This window comes from Nematostella vectensis, chromosome 11, assembly GCF_932526225.1.
Source record: "Nematostella vectensis chromosome 11, jaNemVect1.1, whole genome shotgun sequence".
Taxonomy (NCBI): domain Eukaryota; kingdom Metazoa; phylum Cnidaria; class Anthozoa; order Actiniaria; family Edwardsiidae; genus Nematostella; species Nematostella vectensis.
The window spans coordinates 9,277,722-9,298,217 of record NC_064044.1 but is presented as its reverse complement, the minus strand read 5'-3'; the positions used below and the strand labels follow the sequence as shown (position 1 = coordinate 9,298,217).

General features: G+C 39.7%; 3 protein-coding genes across 4 annotated transcripts; 2 read left to right on the top strand and 1 right to left on the bottom strand.

Moving 5' to 3' along the window:
- Window positions 1-22: 22 nt before the first annotated feature.
- LOC116610907 (protein eyes shut homolog) lies at window positions 23-11,788 on the top strand. Its single transcript, XM_048734206.1, has 9 exons — window positions 23-2,306; window positions 2,686-3,372; window positions 4,060-4,336; window positions 4,902-5,128; window positions 5,410-5,682; window positions 5,947-6,780; window positions 7,313-7,502; window positions 7,998-8,292; window positions 11,335-11,788. The coding sequence occupies exons 1-9, from the start codon at window positions 551-553 to the stop codon at window positions 11,422-11,424; spliced, it is 4,629 nt and encodes a 1,542-aa protein (XP_048590163.1). The 5' UTR covers window positions 23-550; the 3' UTR covers window positions 11,425-11,788.
- On the bottom strand, window positions 7,863-15,210 carry LOC5503236 (transmembrane protein 18). The gene is made up of 6 exons (XM_048734207.1): window positions 15,055-15,210; window positions 14,365-14,482; window positions 13,771-13,825; window positions 13,071-13,164; window positions 12,574-12,701; window positions 7,863-8,281 (listed from the first exon to the last, which is right to left on the bottom strand). Exons 1-5 carry the CDS (start codon window positions 15,127-15,129, stop codon window positions 12,582-12,584), a joined length of 462 nt encoding a protein of 153 aa, XP_048590164.1. The 5' UTR covers window positions 15,130-15,210; the 3' UTR covers window positions 7,863-8,281; window positions 12,574-12,581.
- Window positions 15,211-15,530: 320 nt separating this feature from the next.
- On the top strand, window positions 15,531-20,299 carry LOC116610915. 2 transcript variants are annotated; one of them, XM_032371590.2, is made up of 5 exons: window positions 15,531-16,002; window positions 17,168-17,299; window positions 18,062-18,379; window positions 18,717-19,075; window positions 19,635-20,299. In XM_032371590.2, the coding sequence occupies exons 2-5, from the start codon at window positions 17,226-17,228 to the stop codon at window positions 19,859-19,861; spliced, it is 978 nt and encodes a 325-aa protein (XP_032227481.2). In that variant the 5' UTR covers window positions 15,531-16,002; window positions 17,168-17,225; the 3' UTR covers window positions 19,862-20,299. The 2 variants fall into 2 exon arrangements, with proteins under 2 accessions (XP_032227481.2, XP_032227480.2); XM_032371589.2 differs by having other exon boundaries at window positions 17,131-17,299.
- The last annotated feature ends 197 nt before the right edge of the window (window positions 20,300-20,496 follow it).

Below are 20,496 nucleotides of genomic sequence, written 5' to 3'. Positions count from 1 at the left end.
TCTTCAGCGAGAAAATTCGAATTTTACCCTTCCTCCTTTTGTGATGGAAAAATAGACCCATCAAATATTTAAACGGCAGACCTGGGTTCTCTAACGAAGACTGCGAAAATTTCGAAACAAGCAAGGAAGATTTTTTAAGGAGAGAACTTTTATCATGGAGGTTTTATGATCGAAAACAACAGAAGTGACAGATAGAAAGGTGTCCATCGAGTGTGGTTTAGCGGTCGCCTTGCAGCGTATTCATAATTCTCACTTAGAGTATTCACCAGAAGAGTATAAACAAAGGGGATTTGCACTGGTATTGTAGAAGAAAGCGATCTTCTATACTGGAAAGGAAACGGATTCGACTATCACATCCAACATACGGCTGTGCATACATTTTGCAAGCTGCACGCTAGAAGTTCCTCGATGAAGATGGTTCTGAGAATTCTACAAAAAACCGCGAATAACGGGTATCTTACGTGGTCGAATACTTAATAACTACGGTTATTAATTTCTCCGCAAGTTTTCTAAACGTCTTGGCAACTCGATTCGAAGGATCTAAATTACAATGTTGACGTTTTATAGTTGCACGTATAGCATCTCTAGGTACTTGAGTACAACAACTTTACCATCACAAGCAACAAGAACTAAACGATTTATTATGCCGATAATCATAGCCACCCTATTTTTATCATTCCATTCAGCGTCAGCCCAAAGTGATAATAATGTGACGAACGTTCAAACTTGCGTTTCGTGCCCGACCGGAGCGACGTGTTTTACGGACGAAGCGAGAAATATGACCAAAGAATGGGGATACGATGGCTATATTTGTTCCTCGTCGCAAGAGTGCTATGGGGCAAACTCGATGAACGTTCAATTACCCCGTCAGATTCCTGTAGTCATACTTCTGGGTGATCGTCTCACATTTGTGCCTTGGAGAGAGCAAGATTTCGAGTTCCAACCATACAATCTCTCAAAGGCAGACTTCGATAAGTGCAATGTAGTTGGTACATCTCTATCGCCGTCACTGACAGGAGATCCGGTTGTTGTTGAGGACAGATACCTGCGGCCACCAGGAATCAAGTACTTTGCAGTCAAAACGAATAATAATCTATTCACCTGTGATTTTGGCATGAAGTTAGAAGTCAGTGTTCGCAGTAAGGAGCCATGCATTAACCCCAATGATAGAAGTACGGGTGTGTGCAGTGGAAAGGGGCAGTGTGTAATGCTGGGGCAATTCTTTACCTATAACATGACTTGTAAGTGTTGTGATTATTATACTGGTAAATACTGTGAAGAGCTGAACAGTTGTTTGCGTAGCCCATGCCAGAATCAAGCGACATGTTTAGACATCAATGCAGGGCTTCGAGATGCCTACAACTGTAGTTGTGTACCTGGATTTACTGGGAAAAACTGTGAGATAAATATCGATGACTGTGCTTCCAGGCCATGTTTGAATGGGGGATTGTGTGTTGATGGTGTTAACAGCTACAGTTGTCTTTGCCAACCAGATATAAATGGGGACAACTGTGAAATTGTTACCCCAAATCGCTGTCAGCCAAATCCTTGTGAAAATGGGGGAACTTGTGACAGGACTGTTGGAAACGATGGATCACGATCAAATTATAGTTGTACTTGTGTATCAGGCTATACAGGTAGAAACTGCACAGAGCGTGACCTCTGTGAGCCTGAAAACCCTTGTGCAAATGGAGGAACCTGTCAGAGAACTATTGGAAGTGACGGATCTCTTGGCTATAACTGCACGTGTGCACCAGGCTATCTCGGAACAAACTGTACAGAGCGCAACCTGTGTGAGCCAGTTAACCCTTGTATAAATGGAGGAACATGTAAGAGAACTGTTGGAAGTGACGGATCTCCTGGCTACAACTGCACATGTGCACCAGGCTATCTCGGAACAAACTGTACAGAGCGCAACCTGTGTGAGCCAGTCAACCCTTGTGTAAATGGAGGAACATGTAAAAGGACTGTTGGAAGTGATGGATCACCTGGCTATAACTGCACATGTGCACCAGGCTATCTCGGAACAAACTGTACAGAGCGCAACCTGTGTGAGCCAGTTAACCCTTGTGCAAATGGAGGAACATGTAAAAGGACTGTTGGAAGTGATGGATCAGCTGGCTACAATTGCACATGCATAGAAGGTTTTACAGGGAAAAATTGTTCAGAGATCACACCATCCTCTTCTTCAGTACCTACCCCATCCAGTTCAAGTGATATCCAAAAAACAGCGATCAGGTCCACATCAGTCACTGTCCAGTATTCTACTTCTTCTGTGCCAATCATAGCAATCACAACAAGCTATGGTAGGTTTGGATAAATACATTAAATTAAATATTTAAGATAGTTTGTTCTTTGGGGCATCTGGATTGGTAAAGCTGAGAAATATTATAAAGCCTGGAAATAAAGTAAATTAAATAAGTGATCTTGTAAAGTAAAAAAAGAATCAAAACATCTGAGGAAAAAAAAGTACCCCCCACCAACCCCCTATCCTATACTTAGTTATTAAGTAAATATTTTATTCTCCAAGAATCAGATTCATATACATATCTACAATTACATGGCTCACAATGGAAGTTGGTATTTTTTGCTGCTCACACACATGGCCCCATAAATACTTGGCATGTTGGCATGGAGACATTTTGTAAATTGCAAGAACACTAATGAAATGTGTTTAATTTTTAGATATGGCAGAAACAACTTCCTTGGTATCAACACTTCAGTTACTGACAACACCCGCAGCTACTCTCCCCACAGATAGTCTGAAATCTACAGGAGTTTTTAAACCCACAACTGCGATTGACACTCAGTTATCGACCATTACGCCTACATCACCCTCATCCGTAACTTCTTCTGATGTTGGCAGCACAGATACAGCAACTAGTACACCTACATCATCACCCTCATCGCCAATAACTTCTTCAGATGTTGGCGGCTCAGATACGTCTTCTTTAATCATTAATACAACTACTTCAGGGATCACACCCAGGTCAACCATCTCTGTTACAACTTTAACTACAACTCCCACACATACTACCACTTCAATTACTTTGCACCCGTCATCTGCCATTCTTGATAGTTCTCTTGGTCCAGCCTCAACACCCAGAACAACCATTTCATCAACAACACACGTATCATCAACCCCAATAGCATCATCATCTATGGTGATGACACCAACAGCAATAAACCCCTCGGCAACAGTAACAACAACTGTGCCATCCACATCAGTGGTAGTGAAGCCTGTGCGAGCCATGACTTGTAGCGACTCTCCTTGTGGACCTGGAACTTGTATAGATGTGAAGGACTACCATGCCCTGGTCAACTTCACATGTCAGTGTCCATACAAAACTTTTGGTCCTCGCTGTAGCCGGGGTGAGTCTACAGTTTCCATTGGTGGATCCAGTGTTGGGCGGAGCCACCCCCTTTTTTTTTCAGTTATTTTGCTCAGAAATGACAAGAAATTTAGGGAAATCCATGGAAGAACAATTATCTGCCCCCCCCCCCCCCATTTCTTGAAAACCTTGCTTCTTCCCCCCCCCCCCCCTCCTTTCTGGGATTCCTGGATGCGCCCCTGGTTTCATTGCTAAAGAGCCCTTGTCACCCACAGCTTTGTTATTGTTTTATTCAGTATAACAACAACTTCCCCAAAATTGTTAATTTAACTGTCTGATTTCAATCGCGTATGGTTATTTTGAAGTTTTCTTGCTAATGAACCACTGTATTTGTAAATGTAAACAATAACAAAGAGGTGCTGATTGACATTCTTAGGGACAGACCATTAGAAAAGTGAAGGGGGGTGGTGAGATTTCAATGAAGCATGTTTTTTTTCTTTTCTCCAAGATGTGCATGCATAGTTTTTTTTAAATCGCTGTATGCATTTTTTTCTGTCTGGTTTGGGCTGCATGCATTTTTCCCAGCTTTTCATTGTGTATGATTTTTTTGTTCCTTACCCACCCCCCCCCCCCCCCCTTCACTTTTCTAATGGTCCGTCCCTTAATACAGTACAGTATGTATGAATTATAATGCCAAAATTAAATTTGTATCCTTTTCTTCTTTCAGACTACACACCACACTTCATCAGGTTCAGTAATAACTCCTATCTTGTTCACAAAGAAATCGTCACCTCTCCGGAGTTCAACAAAATAGTGATAGCGTTCAAGACCAATGCTACAGACGGGCTGCTGTTCTTTTCCAAGCACGCCTCTTACAGGGATTTTTTCCAACTTCATATCGTCGGAGGAAAGTTGGAGTTCCGGTTTGACCCAGGCGATAGGCTGGCAGCAATAAAAAGTGATGCTGATGTCAGCATTGGGAGAAAGATTACAGCAGTCATAACGTGAGTGATAATACGAACATAGTCAAAACGCAGATTTTAGTGTATTATTTCAATTGCAGATGTGCCTTTGATACCCTAGCCTAGCAAGCGTTTTGCATTTCCGTTGAAACTCCACAGAAACGCTTGCTACGCAGGCTGATACCTTGGGTACCAAAGGCTCCAAGCTTCATGGTGAAAACTTTTTTAGCAAATGTTGCCACGAAGCTTCACAGTGCAAGTTAGCTAGTGGTTCAAATTTACCACATCGATGGTACCCACAAGTTCCCACACAGTAACAAACAGAGCCAAAGGGTGTCCTATAGCATAGATTTTAACCCCTGCTTATCTTTATCAATAATTTGATCAGATTTTTCGTTCTTTTGGGATTTATAAACTTTAACCCCTCATAAGAGGGTTTATTATTGCCTGAGATTTATTCTATTTCCTGTTCATTGAAAAAAAATTGGGAACGTTTTGCTTTTTTTTGGTGACACACCTCTTTATCACCTTTTTATAAGGGGTTTAACAATACGAACAATCTACTATTGCACTAACAGTATTAGTTTTTTGTCTGACATATTCACAGATATAACAGCAGAACCAAGACAGCTACCCTCCAAGTCGATAGCGGTGATGTGTATCGCAAGGTGTTATCTGGAGATCTTGTTGGCATTAACCTTGGTGACAAATGGTATATAGGTGGTGCACCGCCGAGTATTTCACTCGGCTCTACAGTGGGTGCGGTGGTGACCCCCTCTCTAGTGGGGTGTATATCGGACATAGAAGTAAACAATGTAGGCATCAAACTTACAGGTGTGTGGAATTCATGGTCTTTCATTTATAAACTTGTATTGTAAATTAATGAACAATATATTTTATTTTGTGCTAGAAAATGTGTGTCAAAAATACCAGGCTTTAAGACCACAGACAAAAGACAAACTAAAACTAAACTTCAAACTCAATAATGCTTAGAAATCATTTAAACTTTAATTAACAGATTAGGTTCTGGTTAGCTTCCTGTGCTGTCTCTATGTATAAAAGAAAAAAAAATATAATTTTATTCTGTCTCATAGTGGACTTTTTGTCTGCTACAGATGCAACTGACTGGTACAATCTTGGCGAGTGTGATGCCCCATGTGTCAATAACCCCTGCCGCAATGGGGGAACCTGTACCCCAGATGCAGATGACCCTCATGATTACGACTGCAAATGCCCCTCTGGATATCAAGGCAAAAGCTGCACCCTCATCTCAGCATGTGTGGGGGATCCTTGTAGTGGCGGTCGTTGTATTGTCTCCAACTCTTCACAGCCACAAAACCATGTGTGTCTCTGTCCTTATGGGAAGGCGGGAGTGTCATGTGAACATGGTATGGAGATTGTTTTGTTTGTGTCTGCAACTACATACAGTAGACCTGGTTAAACTAGGTGACGTGTTATCATATGTATATTAGGGGCAGGCTATCACTGAGATTTAGGCGACCAGAAATAATTATCAAAGACAAAAGCAGACTATTATAGCATTTTCAGCAATTACCTGTTGACTAGGAAAGAACAAATTAGAATGCGAAGTTAAAAAACCTAATGATTCAATGTCCTTGACTAGACTCTGAAATGTTGCCCTTTTTTTCCAGACATCAGCATTTCAGTTCCTGGTTTTACTATGCTGCATGGCTATGCCTCGTACATCCAGTATGCCACTCCCACACCTGGTGCCAGCCATTTTGACATAACCATGCAGTTCAGAGTAGATGACCCCATTGCTTGGAATGATGCCTTGCTGCTGTACAGCAGTCAGGACAGGTACCTTGGTGGAGGAGATTTTATTGCTCTTGGGTTAAAAGATGGACAGGTCTTGTTACAATATAACCTTGGTAGCGGTCTAGCGAGAATAAGAAGTTGTTCACTAAACAAGACTCAAGATTGGCATACTGTGACTGCCGGTAGGTCAGGCCCAGAGGGCTACGTCTATGCAGACAACTGTGAAAAAGTTAGAGGGAGTTCCGAAGGAAATCTACAAGAACTGAACCTCTACGCTCCACTTTTTATTGGTGGCGTACATGACCTATCAGAGCTTCCTACTTATGTTGACTTTAAATCTGGTTTCCGTGGAAACCTTTATGGCATGGCTATACGATTCTCCAACCAGGAAGTGTGGCGAAATCTATCATTGCTGCAGACACAGGGAGTCTCTGAGAGAGTTGAAGCTGGGAGTAACATTGGAAATGAGAGCTATAATGAGTGTATTTCACAGACGCCGCCATGCCTTAATGGTGGAAACTGCACCCGTCATGCTGCAACGTATGTTTGCAGGTGTCTTCCTGGATGGAGAGGTCTTTACTGTGGGAGCCGTTCAATTCCGTGTTTAGACTATAACCCTTGTGCCTTCGGGTCCACATGCAGAGAAAAGCAAGGTGTTGTCACATGTGACTGTCCACTTGGAAGAACAGGGCTTACATGTAGTCAAAGTAAGTGTTTCCTTCAGACACTTTGTGAAACCTGGATTTAAAAAGATCTCACAGTTTACTTGAATCTATAACACTGCTTAAATTTTATACCCTAACAAAGAATACTGATTTGACTATTCATGCATACGCTAGTATTGTATCTAGTATTTTGGAAGATCCTTTGCAAAAGAAATAACCCATTTTTAGCAGAAAGGTTGGCAGGGGATATGGACCCTGCCTTCCCGTCTGTGTTTAGACAATTATGAATACCAATTTTGTTGCCATGACCTATCCTGAAACATCCCTTGTGAAAGAAGACCAATCACGCTGCCATTTTATGCTCCTGCTCAACACTGATTCACACAAAGTATCCATTTCCATCGGCTAATTCATGCAAAGTAACTGAGAAACTTTCTATCAAATACCATTGATACAGTATCAGACTTCAATCGTGGATTGTTATATTTTGAATATTACTTGCAAATAAACATTTGCATTAAAATTATAAACAAGAAGGTGAGCGTCATTTTTTAATGGATACCTTGCCTTACAGAGCTGAACATCCAAGTGCCCCTATTCAAAGAGTCATCCTACATGGAATTTAAATCTCCAGCCTATATCAGAACCGTCACTTCTATTGTAATAAAGTTCACACCAAAAGCTCTGAATGGGCTGCTGTTTTACACAACACATAAGATAGACAGTCTCAGGGGTGACTTCATCTCTCTTGCTCTTCACAATGGGTAAGTACAAAAGTGGTATCTCACACCTTTTGGACTGAACACTAAAAAAGGTTCAGAGAAAAGTAATGGAACAGAAAACTGAAAAGAATACACCTAATGTTTTATGTCACCCTAATAGTATCCTGTGTTCACTTTCATGATTAAATGGTTCTTAATCCAAAAATGGGATTTTCTGGCCACTAATAGTAACATCAACAATAAATTGGTACTGGAAAATGGTGGTCATGGTCATATTGCCTGGTCATTGCTGCAAGGAAATGGGAGGAGTGACTTATAACAAGCATTTTATATTCCCCCTGGCCCAATGGGACAAGCTATGCAATACATCAATTAGTTATCACGCTTTTTAAAAGTTTGTACTGAACATCCAAAATGACACTTTATTTTACACTCAACAATTCAACAAACTTTTTATTTGATGCTGACTGTGTTTAGGCTAGCTAGTAGTTTTGATCTTTGAACTAAGACAGTCAAAACTATTTCTTATTTCAACAGCTTCATCCAGGGAAGGTTTGATCTAGGGAGTGGCATAGGTTTTGGGCAGACAACTCAGCCTGTTACCATTAACACAGAAGTCACCGTGATCCTAAATAGAACTCGAAATTCTGGAAGCCTACAATTGAACAATGACCCACCAGTAGCTTTCACATCTCCTGGGAACGCTGTCGCTTTAGACGTGACATCAAACCTGTACTTGGGAGGAGCTCCGCAGCTGTCGTCTGTCAATCCCAGAGCAGTAGAGGATGTGATGTCTCTTAGGGATTATACAGGATGTATATCTGAAGCAAAGGTAAGAAAAAATTACACATAGTACATTTCAAACATTCATTTCTAAATGTCATGAATTTATTGTTATCCATTCTCCGATTAAACTGAACAGAACCCTAAATGATCCCCAAAATTTCCCTAACTGATCCCGAAACCCGAAACGATCCCCAGCCCAGAAATTAACCCCACGGAGTTGTGGCAATGGACAAACAAAAGGAAGTGGAAGGATTGGCTTTCAGTTTTAAAAACACATGAAAACATTTTAGCGTTATTTGTGTTTTTATCAGAAAATTTACATTAAAACCATAGATTTTAATATACGACTGCGCAGGGAATACAGTGCTTGAGTCAGAAATTGGGTTCAAATAACAACAACAACAACAACAACAACAATATAACTTTATTTATACCACACACAGAAATTACAGTAAGAAAATAAATAATAATTACAGATTTTGGGTATTGGCTGCCTAGAAGTAACTAAAAAGCTAATCTGGCTAGGCAGCACAAAAAAGTTCAATTAAATGGAGCGTATAGCAAGGACGTACAAGGCACGAATACAAAATACATGAAAGCAGCAGCAAAATAAAATGCAATAAAACAAAAAAACTAGATAGAGGCTAATAATTTTCAAGGATTGAGGTCTTTATTGCAGCCTTGAAGCTAGGCAAACGCATGGTTTTGGTAGGTTCTTTGATGTTATTCCAAATTGAGGCACCTTTAAAACGAATATTAAACTTTCCATAATTAGTTCGAGGTAAAGGGAGGCAGTACGATGATTTAGAAGCCAGTCTTGTATTATATTTGTGCCTTGAAGCAACCGTAGTAAAAAAAGAATCAAAAGGAGTTGGAAGTAGATTCAAATTAAATTTGTACATAAATATTGTATTTAAGTAATAGATTAGATCAGGAGCTTTCAAGATATTTAGTTTTCTAAAGATAGGAGAAGTATGTTCAATGTAAGATGAGAAAGTTATGATTCTAACAGCTTTCTTCTGTAAAATAAAAAGAGGCTTGATTGTTGATTCATATGTGTTGCCCCAAATAATAGCACCATAAGTAAGAAATGGATAAATTAGAGAATAATATAGCTGAGTGAGAATTGTTGGTGATACATAGTAACGCAGCTTTGCTATTATTCCGACACCTCTGGAGATTTTCTTACTTAACTGGTTAATGTGCTCCTTCCAGTTAAGAAAGGAGTCAATAACTACACCAAGATATTTGATATTATTTTTTTGTTTAATGGTATTATTATTGATTGATAAAGAAATAGAACTAGCCAGCCTCTTTTGTGCTGGTCGAAAAATGACAAAATTAGTTTTACTGATGTTCAAAGCCAATTTATTTGCACAAAGCCAACGATTTATATTATACAGATCTGTGTTTACTTTGGTCTCTAAGGATGTCAATGAAGAATCGGCACAAAATAAATTGGCATCATCAGCAAATAAATGAAAGTCAAATAAGTTGGAGCAGTTATTAAAATCATTAATGTACAGAAGAAAGAGAAGGGGACCAAGTACTGAACCTTGAGGCACTCCACATGTTATTGGTAGTGGTGCAGATGACACATTACCAATAGAAACAAACTGTTGCCTGTTTGATAAGTAGGAAACAAACCATTCATAAGCTATGCCACGGATGCCGTATGAATAAAGTTTTGCTAATAATATTTTATGATCAACAGTATCAAAAGCTTTGCTAAAATCAAGAAATATGCCACAAGAGTATTGACCACCCTCAATTGATCTTTGGATTTTATCGGTAATAAGCAGAAGAGCATGTTCTGTAGAATGATTGGCTCGAAAGCCAAATTGATTTTTGTACAAAATATCGTATTTGTCTAGAAATTTTATGACTCTGTTATACATTAACCTTTCAAGTAACTGATTAAAAATAGATAATAATGATATTGGTCTAAAATTAGAAGTGTCAAAATGAGAGCCTGATTTGTAAATAGGTATGACACGTGCAATTTTGAAGGCATCAGGTACAATGCCAGAAGAAAAGGACAGATTGTATAATATCTCCAGAGGCCTTGAAATAATAGAGCTTAGTATTTTAAGAACTGTAATTGGAAGGCTAGAAGAACCACAAGCTTTACCTGATTTAATTCCTAAGATTATACTTCTAATTTCCTCTGTAGATGTGGGAGCTAGAAGAAAGCTGTTAGAATTAGCTGTTGGAAGAAATTCTGAAAATAAAGTGTTTACTTTTGGAATATTGTTGCTGATATTTCTGCCAACATTAGCAAAGAAGTAATTGAACTCATTTGCTATCTCATTTACATTGGTTAAAACCTTATTAGAAGATACAATTTTTGAAGGTGTGAAATGAGCCTTAGGCTTTAGCACGACAATTTCTTTTATCCCAACAATTTTTATAACAATTTTAATAACAATTTTTGTGATAGTAATTTGAAGAACCAGGTGTGAATAAATCATTTTATACTTAACAACCTATTAAGAAAGTCTCCAGAGATAAGACATGCTACTTTCTGTAGAAAACAAAATGTGTTAAAAGTTTTTTTTTTTTTTTTTTGGCATGCTTGTTTGTACTCAGTGAATGGAAGACCTATCATGAGATCACGGGTTGTTGTATGCACAACTACGTACATGAGGACATTCAAAACTCACATAATATTGCTTTTGACAAAAGCCACACCTGTTAATATTTTGCAACGGTAGTAAAAGGGTTGTTCAGGTGCATTACTTAGTATGCTTTTGTCATTCCATCTACTCAGCCAAACCGGCTGCCTAAAATATGTCAGTAAATATTCGCTAGTGTGAACATGGATTTCGTTGGGGTAATTTTTTGGGGATTATTTCAGGTCCTGTGATTGTTTCGGGTCTGGGATCATTTCGGGTCCTGTTGTACTAACATTCAAAACAGAATATAAACCATGCACTACATCAACAATGTTTTAATAGGTACTAATACAATAATAGATTGGTTAAATAAAAGTTAGGTAACAACACAGTTTATGTGTTGTTCCCCTCCACAAACCCAATTTAAAACAGTGTTTTAAATTCACTAAATGAGCATCTTAATTCTTATTCAGGTGAATAATCAGGTCCTGGTGCTGACAGAAGTAGGTGCTGTGTCAGGACGGAACATTGACAACTGCGCTACACAGGGGGCAGTGGCTTAAATGTCGGACACCAGAGTAATACAGAATATTTTTGTGTAAATTTATAGCCATTAGTGAAACCCTTAAAAATGGCTATTTTTTTAGGATTTAAAAGCAAACAATGCAATGCATCCTGGGAGGGATGACAGGCCAGTCCCGAAAGGGGCTGGTTGCTTGGATAATAGCTATAGATGGTAGGGCCTACCAGAATAAAATACATAAACTTGATTTTGTGTGAAAGGCCTCCCATTGCTCAAGAAACTTTATTTTTATTTTTTAAAGATTGGGGATGTCTAAACATTTTATTTATAAATCTTATTTGTATATTGTGTATTCATAGTTTTTGATTGTAATATTTTAGTAAAAAGTTATAGACTACAGTTAACAAAACAGATTAAAAATAATAACTTTTGGAAATGTTTTTCCAGCCCATTGCTGTATATACATAAATATGTGGTGGAGGGGTCCCCTATTTAATGGGGTCACTATTGGGACCCATGAAACTGTCCTCATAAGTAAAACCCTGGTTAATAAGGACACTGTTGACTGCTGGTGCCCATAAAACTGTCCTCATTCCTTACTTTAGGCTGACAAACAAGAGTTCACAGAACATTGAAAATCACAGTTAATTGTGTGGTTTACAACAGAGTTTGAAACAAATTCCTGTTCAAACAGCATGGAGGTGGAAGCATTTTCTTTGTCTTTATGTCAGTCTAGCAAGACAATGCTGGCAATGGACATTTTGTGGGGCTCAATGTGTGTGTCCAGGGGCGGACCCAGGATTTCAAAATGGGGGGTGGGTTGTCGCTGAAACGGCTATAACTGACCCAGTGTTTCTTGGTAGCTCACTACATAGATCTAACAATACTTCAAGCTGAGTTGAATTTGTCGCATCAGCAAAGTCAAGAAGGCGATGCCACATGAACAGAAGCTTCTCCATAATTTCTTCAAACAGAGTGGCCGTACAATTTTTTTTGGCTCAAAAAGGGGGGTGGATATCCACCCCCTGTTTCCGCCCCTGGTGCCCTCAGATTATCAGCATGGGATGGGAATAAAGGCTGTGCCCCCAATATTTTTTTAATGTTACTATCGTTCCCCCACCCAAAATATTTCAAGGCCTGCTACAGCTGTTTATTAATTTGCTGCTTAGTAAAACCATAATCCCTATACCTTCTGTGCTATTTAGTCTTTTTCTTTTCTTCCTCTTTTGCTTCCTTCACTAGCTGCTTCTGTTTCTCTCTCACCCGACCTTTCCCAACGACAATGAGCATGGAGCAAGCAGTCCAGAGCCAGGATACCTACAAGTCATTAAATTCAAAATCATCTATGAACAAATTATTAGCCAATATGCAGTACTTTGGTACAAAATCCCAGTGGAGAGATCGGCTGGTCTATTACTGGTTGTGGGGAAAAAATGTCAGAGAGGAAAAATTATGTTACTCCCATCAGATATAAATGGATAACACTTATAATTAAGTTCATCTTATTTTCTATTTATTAGAAGACAAACTTATAAGTCATAAATTCTTGAAAAGATTCCCCCAAATTCTGCAAATTATATTGGAATCTGTAGGTTGCGTGATTAGCAAAAAAAAAAAAACAAATGTGCATGCCCTTAGCCAATAATGATCTTAATGTGAAAACTGCCATGATTAGCAGGTACTTACCAATATCACAAAGCAATTGAAAAGCACAGGAACAGATAAAATGACACTAATAAACAGGCCACCAGAATCAAAATACTGCTCCCTGGCAAACTTCCTGATGGAAAGAATAAAAAAAATTCAATGTTTTAATAAAATAATTCCAATATTGCACTTTTATCAAATAATAAATTATAAAAATTAACATATATATTGATGTTATAGATATAGAAAATGACCTAGGCAAGCCGACTATCCTCTTTGATTGAAATCCTGGCTCCAAAATCTTCCCTTAAGGCAAATACTGGCCCCAAGTGAGATAAGTGACAGAAAAAGGTCTTGTATTGGTGGGACTTGAAATTGAGGAGTTGAAAATGAAAGGGTGTGTCTAGAGGGTTAGGGTGTGGTAGAGGGTTATATTGTTTACAAGGTGAACATAGTCTTCATTTATAACCATTGTAAGCTAGCCCCAAAGGGGCATCCAAGAAAACTGAAAGGCTGAGTTGCACACACACACTATTTTTGTACATGCCAGCCTTCTTAAATTCTGCCTCCATCTATCTCAAACCGAAGCAGGAGCCCGACAAATCACAACTTGTAAACGCCCACAATATTACCAACAAAGTGTAAATCTATGTTGATAGGCTCAACCGGCAGGGGAGGGTGGCACACCCACATCTGAAATAATCAGCTTTTATTTAATTATTCACATACTATCACAAACCTCCAGTGCCTCTCTCCTAGAATGTTTAGCTGTTCAGATGCATAGACGAGACCCACTGTGTAACAAACATACATAAAATCATCTTCTACTGAATGGTACGGGACATTCACAATGAGTGTGTCTTATATCATGCAAAACTTCATCTACAAGTATGTTGCATGGTAAAGGGTATAGTTAAAAGTTAATAAGGCAGTTTTGTTGATAAAATTCTCACCAGTCAGGGTGTTTCCCCAAGAAGAAAATACTTTTTTACTTAAGGCTGGTACTCTAATATCTCTACAATATTTTCTGGGCACCTTGTTATAAAAAAAATGCCCCAAGCACCTTAAGGGAATGCTCTTTTTTTATGGCATCTTTTTCACAGCAGCCCCAAAAAGGGGGTGAGGGGCTAAACCCCTAAACAGTCCCCATATATGTCCCCTGGTTGCAATCCTTCAGAACCTTCCTTTTGGTTTCTATAAACCAGTAAACCTGTTTCACAGTATAATCATAAAATGACCAGTCCTCAGTTCCTTCCTCTCCACAGCCCCTGACTATAATGTATCTCCTACCCATCAGCCAAGTCCAGTTCACCCCAATGAAATCTTAACTTACACAAAAATAAAAATATAACACCCTGTATGTTGGTATGGTTCCTTAGAAGAATGACGACTATAAATGTGAAGAAGTGGAATGCTATCAGGACTCGGAGCCACGGCTCTGACCAATCAATCTGAAAAGAAATTAGTATAATTAATACTACGTTTTAGGATTTTTCCGATTCCACTGTCTTTTAGGGGTTTTTACGCCGGGAGAAGGAGGATTTTTCCCATTCTGCTATCTTTTTGGGTGTCTCATGCTAAATGGTGGCCCAATCGCTAAAAATGTGTTTTACAATAAACCACACGTCAACTGATCGGTTGATACTTCTGGCTATATTGTTGGTAACATAACAATACAGGATCCTTTGACCACACCCAATGTGCTTCTTGGGGATAAAAATTGTTGTTGACCATGCCCCCCCCCCCCCCCCCCCCCCCCACGGGCTTACTATTAGATGTAGGCATACTAGATGTAGACATGGTACATGTAGTAGGCTTAATACTAGATGTAGACATACAAGATATAGACATTCTAGATGCAGACATACTAGATCAAGACATACTAGAGATGTAGGCTTACTGGATGTAGACATAAGTTCTAGCAAAAAGAAGTTTCAGAAAGAGAAGTCAGATAGTTTGGGCACGAAAACTTTTAAGGTTCGATTACTTAAATCAAAAACTTTTCCATTCTATTATGACTTACGGCTTTAAGAAATTCCCAGAATCCATCTATTTTGTCTGTTGGTAACCAATCACTTGGAATAAAGGACGAATTCATTTTTCTTTTGTGTATTTTATGACTGAAGTTCGCTTTCAAATCCACGTTGATTCATAATCAAACAGGCGTTTAAGTGCAATGCAGAGTGGGTCTGGGACAAGAGCAAAGGCTTCCTGAGGCCCTGAGGCTCAAAATAATGCAAACATTTTCTAAATCTTACAAAAATAGTATATTTTGCTTCTTTTCTTTTCCCTATTTTTGTTTTAATTAATTTGGCGATATTAACTTGATTTAGGATTTTTTTGTTTGATTTTTTTCACTCGAGAACAAACAAATACGTTCGACTACATGGCTTGTCGACAACAAAAACGATAGACGTTCCGTTATATTATACTTTGTACAAATCTATTGATGCAAGAACGAGTAAAACAAAACAATACTAATATAGTCGGTGACTTTTATTAGCGGGATACCTGTGGGAAGCCATTTCGTGATTACTTCAAATACCAAAACAAATTTACCGACCGGTCTTTAGAAAGGGCTAGAAACTAAAATAATATTCAAATTGCTTGCATTTAGTGTCAACTTAGTGTCAACTCGCCAGAGGGGACAAAAGATCCGGATAGCCATTCGTCAACAAATCTCGCTGCTTTGTTTGACGTTGCGTTTCCAAGGCAAAGACCACTGTCGCTTTCCCTTATCATCGCGTTTACATTTCGTGGTGTATTATTTTCTTAACGGAGATCACTTAAGTGTCACTAACGTAGAAAGAAGTTTATACATTTTGAAGAGATAACCCTCGAGAAAATGAGGTGTTTTAGTTTGTGGCAATCAAATAGTTATTGTGATTAGAAATTGTCGAAGAGCGCGGGAGGATGACCAGGTCGTCAGTTGTCGTCCTGTTTCTGAGTGTTGTGACATCTATAAAGTCAGGTAAGACCAGAACAACGTTGAAAAATTACCAGTTTGTTTTTACCCTGAAGGATTTAAAAAGTATGTGTTTTTAATTCTTTTTTATTATATTATTTCGTGTGTGGAAAACAATACCGGGATTATTAACAATTTTAAAGGAATCGCTTTAAATGCCTTTGTAATCCCCCACATAAATTTTCTGAATTTTATTTCTACCATCCTATAACGATCCCCTATAACATTTTCTATATCCTCAACATGTCGAGTGGTAATCGCTCTATCTTGAGAAAACTGATGAATACACACTGAAAACAACAATGGTATTTTTTAGTCCGTAACAACAGCATAATCAATTTAATTCTAAGCGATTACATTTGCAAAGAAATCAATATTTATTCTTTCCGTGGTTGACAATTTAGCGTGAAATTCGAATATAAAGTTCTTCTGTTATATTTCCAGTTGACTTCAGTTGACTTTGTTCTAGGTCATTCTGAAAATATAAATCAGCATTATAAAAAAAAAAACTACAGCGAGACTAAAGAGTTGACACATACATACGTTGATTGATGTAATCAAACTTTAAAATAATCCAAACTATCCGGACACATTTAGAAAATAAAAGAAAATACTTCGCCCACAGTATTCAAAGCGTCGTTATTAACATTTTTGTTCCTGAGAAAAACAAATTTACAAAAAAGCGCATTTTGATGTTATTGTGTGATACAGTTCTTGGTCGACTTACCACCCACGTAATATGGTCAACCAGAAACATCTAGACGTAATAATAAAGGACCAAAAAATGAGTATAATGATAAACTTGCAAACGGGACGTCATTAATAACGGGAAAATTCGCAGCTTCGTTCGCTTCATTAGCCCCAACAATAAACCAGGCGAAAGAAATTTAAAGAGACAGTAATTTAGTGTCTTCGGTTTGTCCATCTGACCTTCCGTCCATGTGTCTGTCTGTCTGTCTGTCTGTCTGTCTGTCTGTCTGTCTGTCTGTCTGTCTGTCTGTCTGTCTGTCTGTCTGTCTGTCTGTCTGTCTGTCTGTCTGTCTGTCTGTCTGTCTGTCTGTCTGTCTGTCTGTCTGTCTGTCTGTCTGTCTGTCTGTCTGTCTGTCACCTCCAGTGTCTCTTCTCCGATTACAGACGAAGCGTCAGACAATTCCGCGATCATCTCATTCAGTGACGTCAATCTGGCATCATGGAAAAGCGATGGAAGAACCGACAAGTTTAAGGATGCCATGGCAACAGTCACTAATGGTTACTGCTCTAGCGACCCGGATAAGTGCGGGTTACAGAGATGGAATGTCACAAGGTAATTTCAGTGCTTGATAATCAAATGTCGCGGAGCCTACAAGTAGGAATTCGTTTTTTTTTCTATCAAAAAATAAGGTGTCACTTTGAACAGCAACCGTTTTGAGTAACTGCGAACGTCTCCAGTTAGCGGGTACCCTCCTGCGGAGAGCTTTCTGTGTCGCACGAGCCGAACCTGTATCGAACGAGCGACAAAGAAAGCTATGCGCAGGAGGGTAGCTAGCGACCAACTCCCAAAATGACGACCACAAAAAAGACGCATCGCTTATGTTAAGTAAAGACATAAAGAAAACCGCTCTGAAGTTTTTGGTTATTCTGAAGTGCACCACTATAGATACCATATAGACATAGACCTCCTGCTTTTGAAATAGTCCCCGGGGTGGGGGCGGGGGAGGGGGGAGATTGGAATTCACCGTGGCCCATGGAAGCGACAAGCCAGTACGTCGGTTATGTGTGCGTCTGGACAGAACATACCATGAAGTACAGGGCCGTGGCAGGGGGTGGGGCACTGGGGTCACCGCCCCCCTCCCAATATTTAAAAAAAAAATTATAAGGAAATGACCAGTAGGGGCGTGGCTGTGCCTCCAAAAGGTTTTCTTAATGTCTCTGTATCGTGCCCCTCCCCCAATAAATCGAGGCCTGCTACGGGATATGAAATAGCAAAACTACAGGCGTGTGGCTATGATTTTCTGGGAGGTGTGGGATTGTTGCTCTACTTATAGATATTTGGACAACATTTATAAATCGGGTTTTTTTTTTTCAGAAATTTTCAAAGCAGCGACGTGGTGCTTTTGGCAGGATTTCCCAAACAACGCGACAAAAACATCGAGCTGAAATTCTACCTCCACCTTCCCGCTGGAAACGATATAAGAAAGACCTCCCATACTGTTCTCCCGAAAAGCGTTCTAGAACACTTGATCAAGGCGAAATCGACTGATGTGAGTTCCACGGTTGGAGTGGATGTGATGGATGAAAAGGCGATGGCCCCATTAGATGATACGCTGAACTATATCATGATTCCGCTCAGCTTTGGGGTCCTCTTGGTACTGTGTTTCGTCGCGTGCTGTTTAAACCTGATGCAGTAAGTAATACCCATACCACCACGCCCTCACGAATAAACTTTTCCCTTCCTTGCAAAATGGCACTGACAAAACCCCCTTTAGTGAAGGTTTCAAGCAATTGTTTGTCAGACTATAGGGCACACGCACGGGCGTAGCCAGAATCTGCAGTTTTTATTAGGAGGAGGTGTAGACAAGTCAGGGTCAGTGGACAAGGCCACTGACACAGATAGCTAAATAAAGGAATTCAGGGCAGACCACAAAGACACTTTGGGAGGATCAGTGATACAAGATTAAGATCAAGACGCAGGGCGGGGTTACTCTGACAGATTGTTTTACAAATGCTTTCCCTTTTTTTAGAAAAAGGAAAGAAAACGCACGAAGGCGGGAGCACAAGCGAAATATACAAATGGAACCCAAACCTTCAACTTCTGGGACGTTAAACACGCCGCCTGACACTCTCGCAGTCAGAGTAGAGAGATCCAAGAAGAATTCCAAAAAGAGTGAAATACAAGAACCCAGTGATGAAACACCGACACAAACAGACGCAGCCGTTGCTTGTCTCGAGGAAGGTGCGGCAAGGGCGTCGGGAAGGAGGAAAAAGAGGTCGAAAAAGTCACAGAAAGAGGAGGGTCACGAAGAGGGGGCGCAGGCGAATGAAGGGTACATGGGAGAAGAGGAATCCGATGAGGAAGAGGGCAACGAGGATAAAGATGTCGGTAGGTTATGGTAGGGATGGTACAATAGCTTGTCACTAGTTTACTTCCAGTTGATTATGTAAAATCTCCGATGAATTTTAACGGAAAACGGGAAAAATATTTCAAAATTGTAAAAGCAGTGTGTCTATTGGAATTTTCTTTGAGAATTTGACTAATAATTTTGAGCGGATGGCCTGTTAAATAGCGCTGATTCTAAAAGATTATTTTGCCTCTTGTCGTTTGAGGTTTCCGTCGGTCCCTGGAAGCAAACTAATGCGGCTTTAAGGTCGCTTCACTGATGTGTGTGTGTTTTGAGCTACATTGACTTAGTGTGTCATACATCAATGCATGCTAAAAAATTCCCAGAACAAAATTAAATGTCACCTAAAAAGTACATAGTTTTACTGTGTTATCAAGATTTCTTTCTAGCACCCTGGATCAGTAAAAATTAGTGTAACATTTCAAGTTCTGAATGAAGACTAAAGTTTTTATTTCAAAATTGCAAGCCATACGAACAACACAATAACTTCAAACGAACTGATGTTGTAAGGTAATACATTTCATTGTTTTTCTTTCTCAGGGATAACCTCACCCGAATTCGCCAACGGCATTCGTTCTTCCAAGAAAAAAAAAAGACGCAAGACAAATAAGACATGTGACCCGCAGCTCAAGGGGACAGACTCGGAAGACGAGGGGAGTGGTGGACAGGTACCTCCTGATGTCCTGCCCTCTAAGCTTCCGCCGCTCAAGAAGCTCCCACCCCTGAGCCATCTAAGAAAAGAGAAGCTTGACGACAACGACAAGTAGATGATAGAAGCCACAGGGGTCCCAGACATCGCGTTCAGCGCATCCAGGCACAGAGCGACGGGGAAGGGGGATGCGGTTCCCCATTTCTACCCCTATGACTTAGATTTCAGAAGAAATGTTTTAGTTTGAATCTCAAATTCACAAGTCTACCTACGCCATGTTTGTATGTTTCCCTCTCCCCCTTCCCGTTCCTTTCGTGCAATCCTGGATCCGCCCTTTGACGGCGACGTACTGGCTTTCGGAGGTTTCTTGGAATTGTTCTCGGAAAAGCTGAGCTTCTAGTAAAGGCTCCGGGTGTTATCATACAGATGCGGGCTAGTGAAAATTTAGATAACCTTTATTCATCCTTCATTCTGGTCATTGAAATGACAAATTTGTGCGCACAAGCCCACAATTGTACAGTATTTGTACCAAAGATTAGGAAAAATGTATACAGAATTTCACTCCTTTTTGGATGTGGAGGTAGATGTAAAACAACTTGCAATTTTTTACGAGGGAGGGAGGGGGGGGGGGGGGGGTAGTATAAGTTATCCATATGCTTTATGTCAAATGCATGGGTCAGTACGCAGCTCTTACAAGCTGCAATTTGATTGGGCAAATGAACAATATCCGCACCTCGACACAAAGGAGAATAG

What these genes read in the sequence shown, in the direction of transcription:
- LOC5503236 (XM_048734207.1), bottom strand. Translation starts at nt 15,129, where the DNA reads ATGAATTCGTCCTTTATTCCAAGTGATTGGTTACCAACAGACAAAATA. An exon ending in TCTGGGAATTTCTTAAAGCC is followed by an intron (nt 14,483 to 15,054) that starts GTAAGTCATAAT and finishes ATTTCTTTTCAG; the next exon opens with ATTGATTGGTCAGAGCCGTG. An exon ending in TCAATTGCTTTGTGATATTG is followed by an intron (nt 12,702 to 13,070) that starts GTAAGTACCTGC and finishes AATGACTTGTAG; the next exon opens with GTATCCTGGCTCTGGACTGC.
- LOC116610907 (XM_048734206.1), top strand. Translation starts at nt 551, where the DNA reads ATGTTGACGTTTTATAGTTGCACGTATAGCATCTCTAGGTACTTGAGT. An exon ending in AGCAATCACAACAAGCTATG is followed by an intron (nt 2,307 to 2,685) that starts GTAGGTTTGGAT and finishes TTTAATTTTTAG; the next exon opens with ATATGGCAGAAACAACTTCC. An exon ending in AAGATTACAGCAGTCATAAC is followed by an intron (nt 4,337 to 4,901) that starts GTGAGTGATAAT and finishes ACATATTCACAG; the next exon opens with ATATAACAGCAGAACCAAGA.
- LOC116610915 (XM_032371589.2), top strand. Translation starts at nt 15,945, where the DNA reads ATGACCAGGTCGTCAGTTGTCGTCCTGTTTCTGAGTGTTGTGACATCT. An exon ending in TGTGACATCTATAAAGTCAG is followed by an intron (nt 16,003 to 17,130) that starts GTAAGACCAGAA and finishes CTCCGATTACAG; the next exon opens with ACGAAGCGTCAGACAATTCC. An exon ending in TGCTGTTTAAACCTGATGCA is followed by an intron (nt 18,380 to 18,716) that starts GTAAGTAATACC and finishes CCCTTTTTTTAG; the next exon opens with AAAAAGGAAAGAAAACGCAC.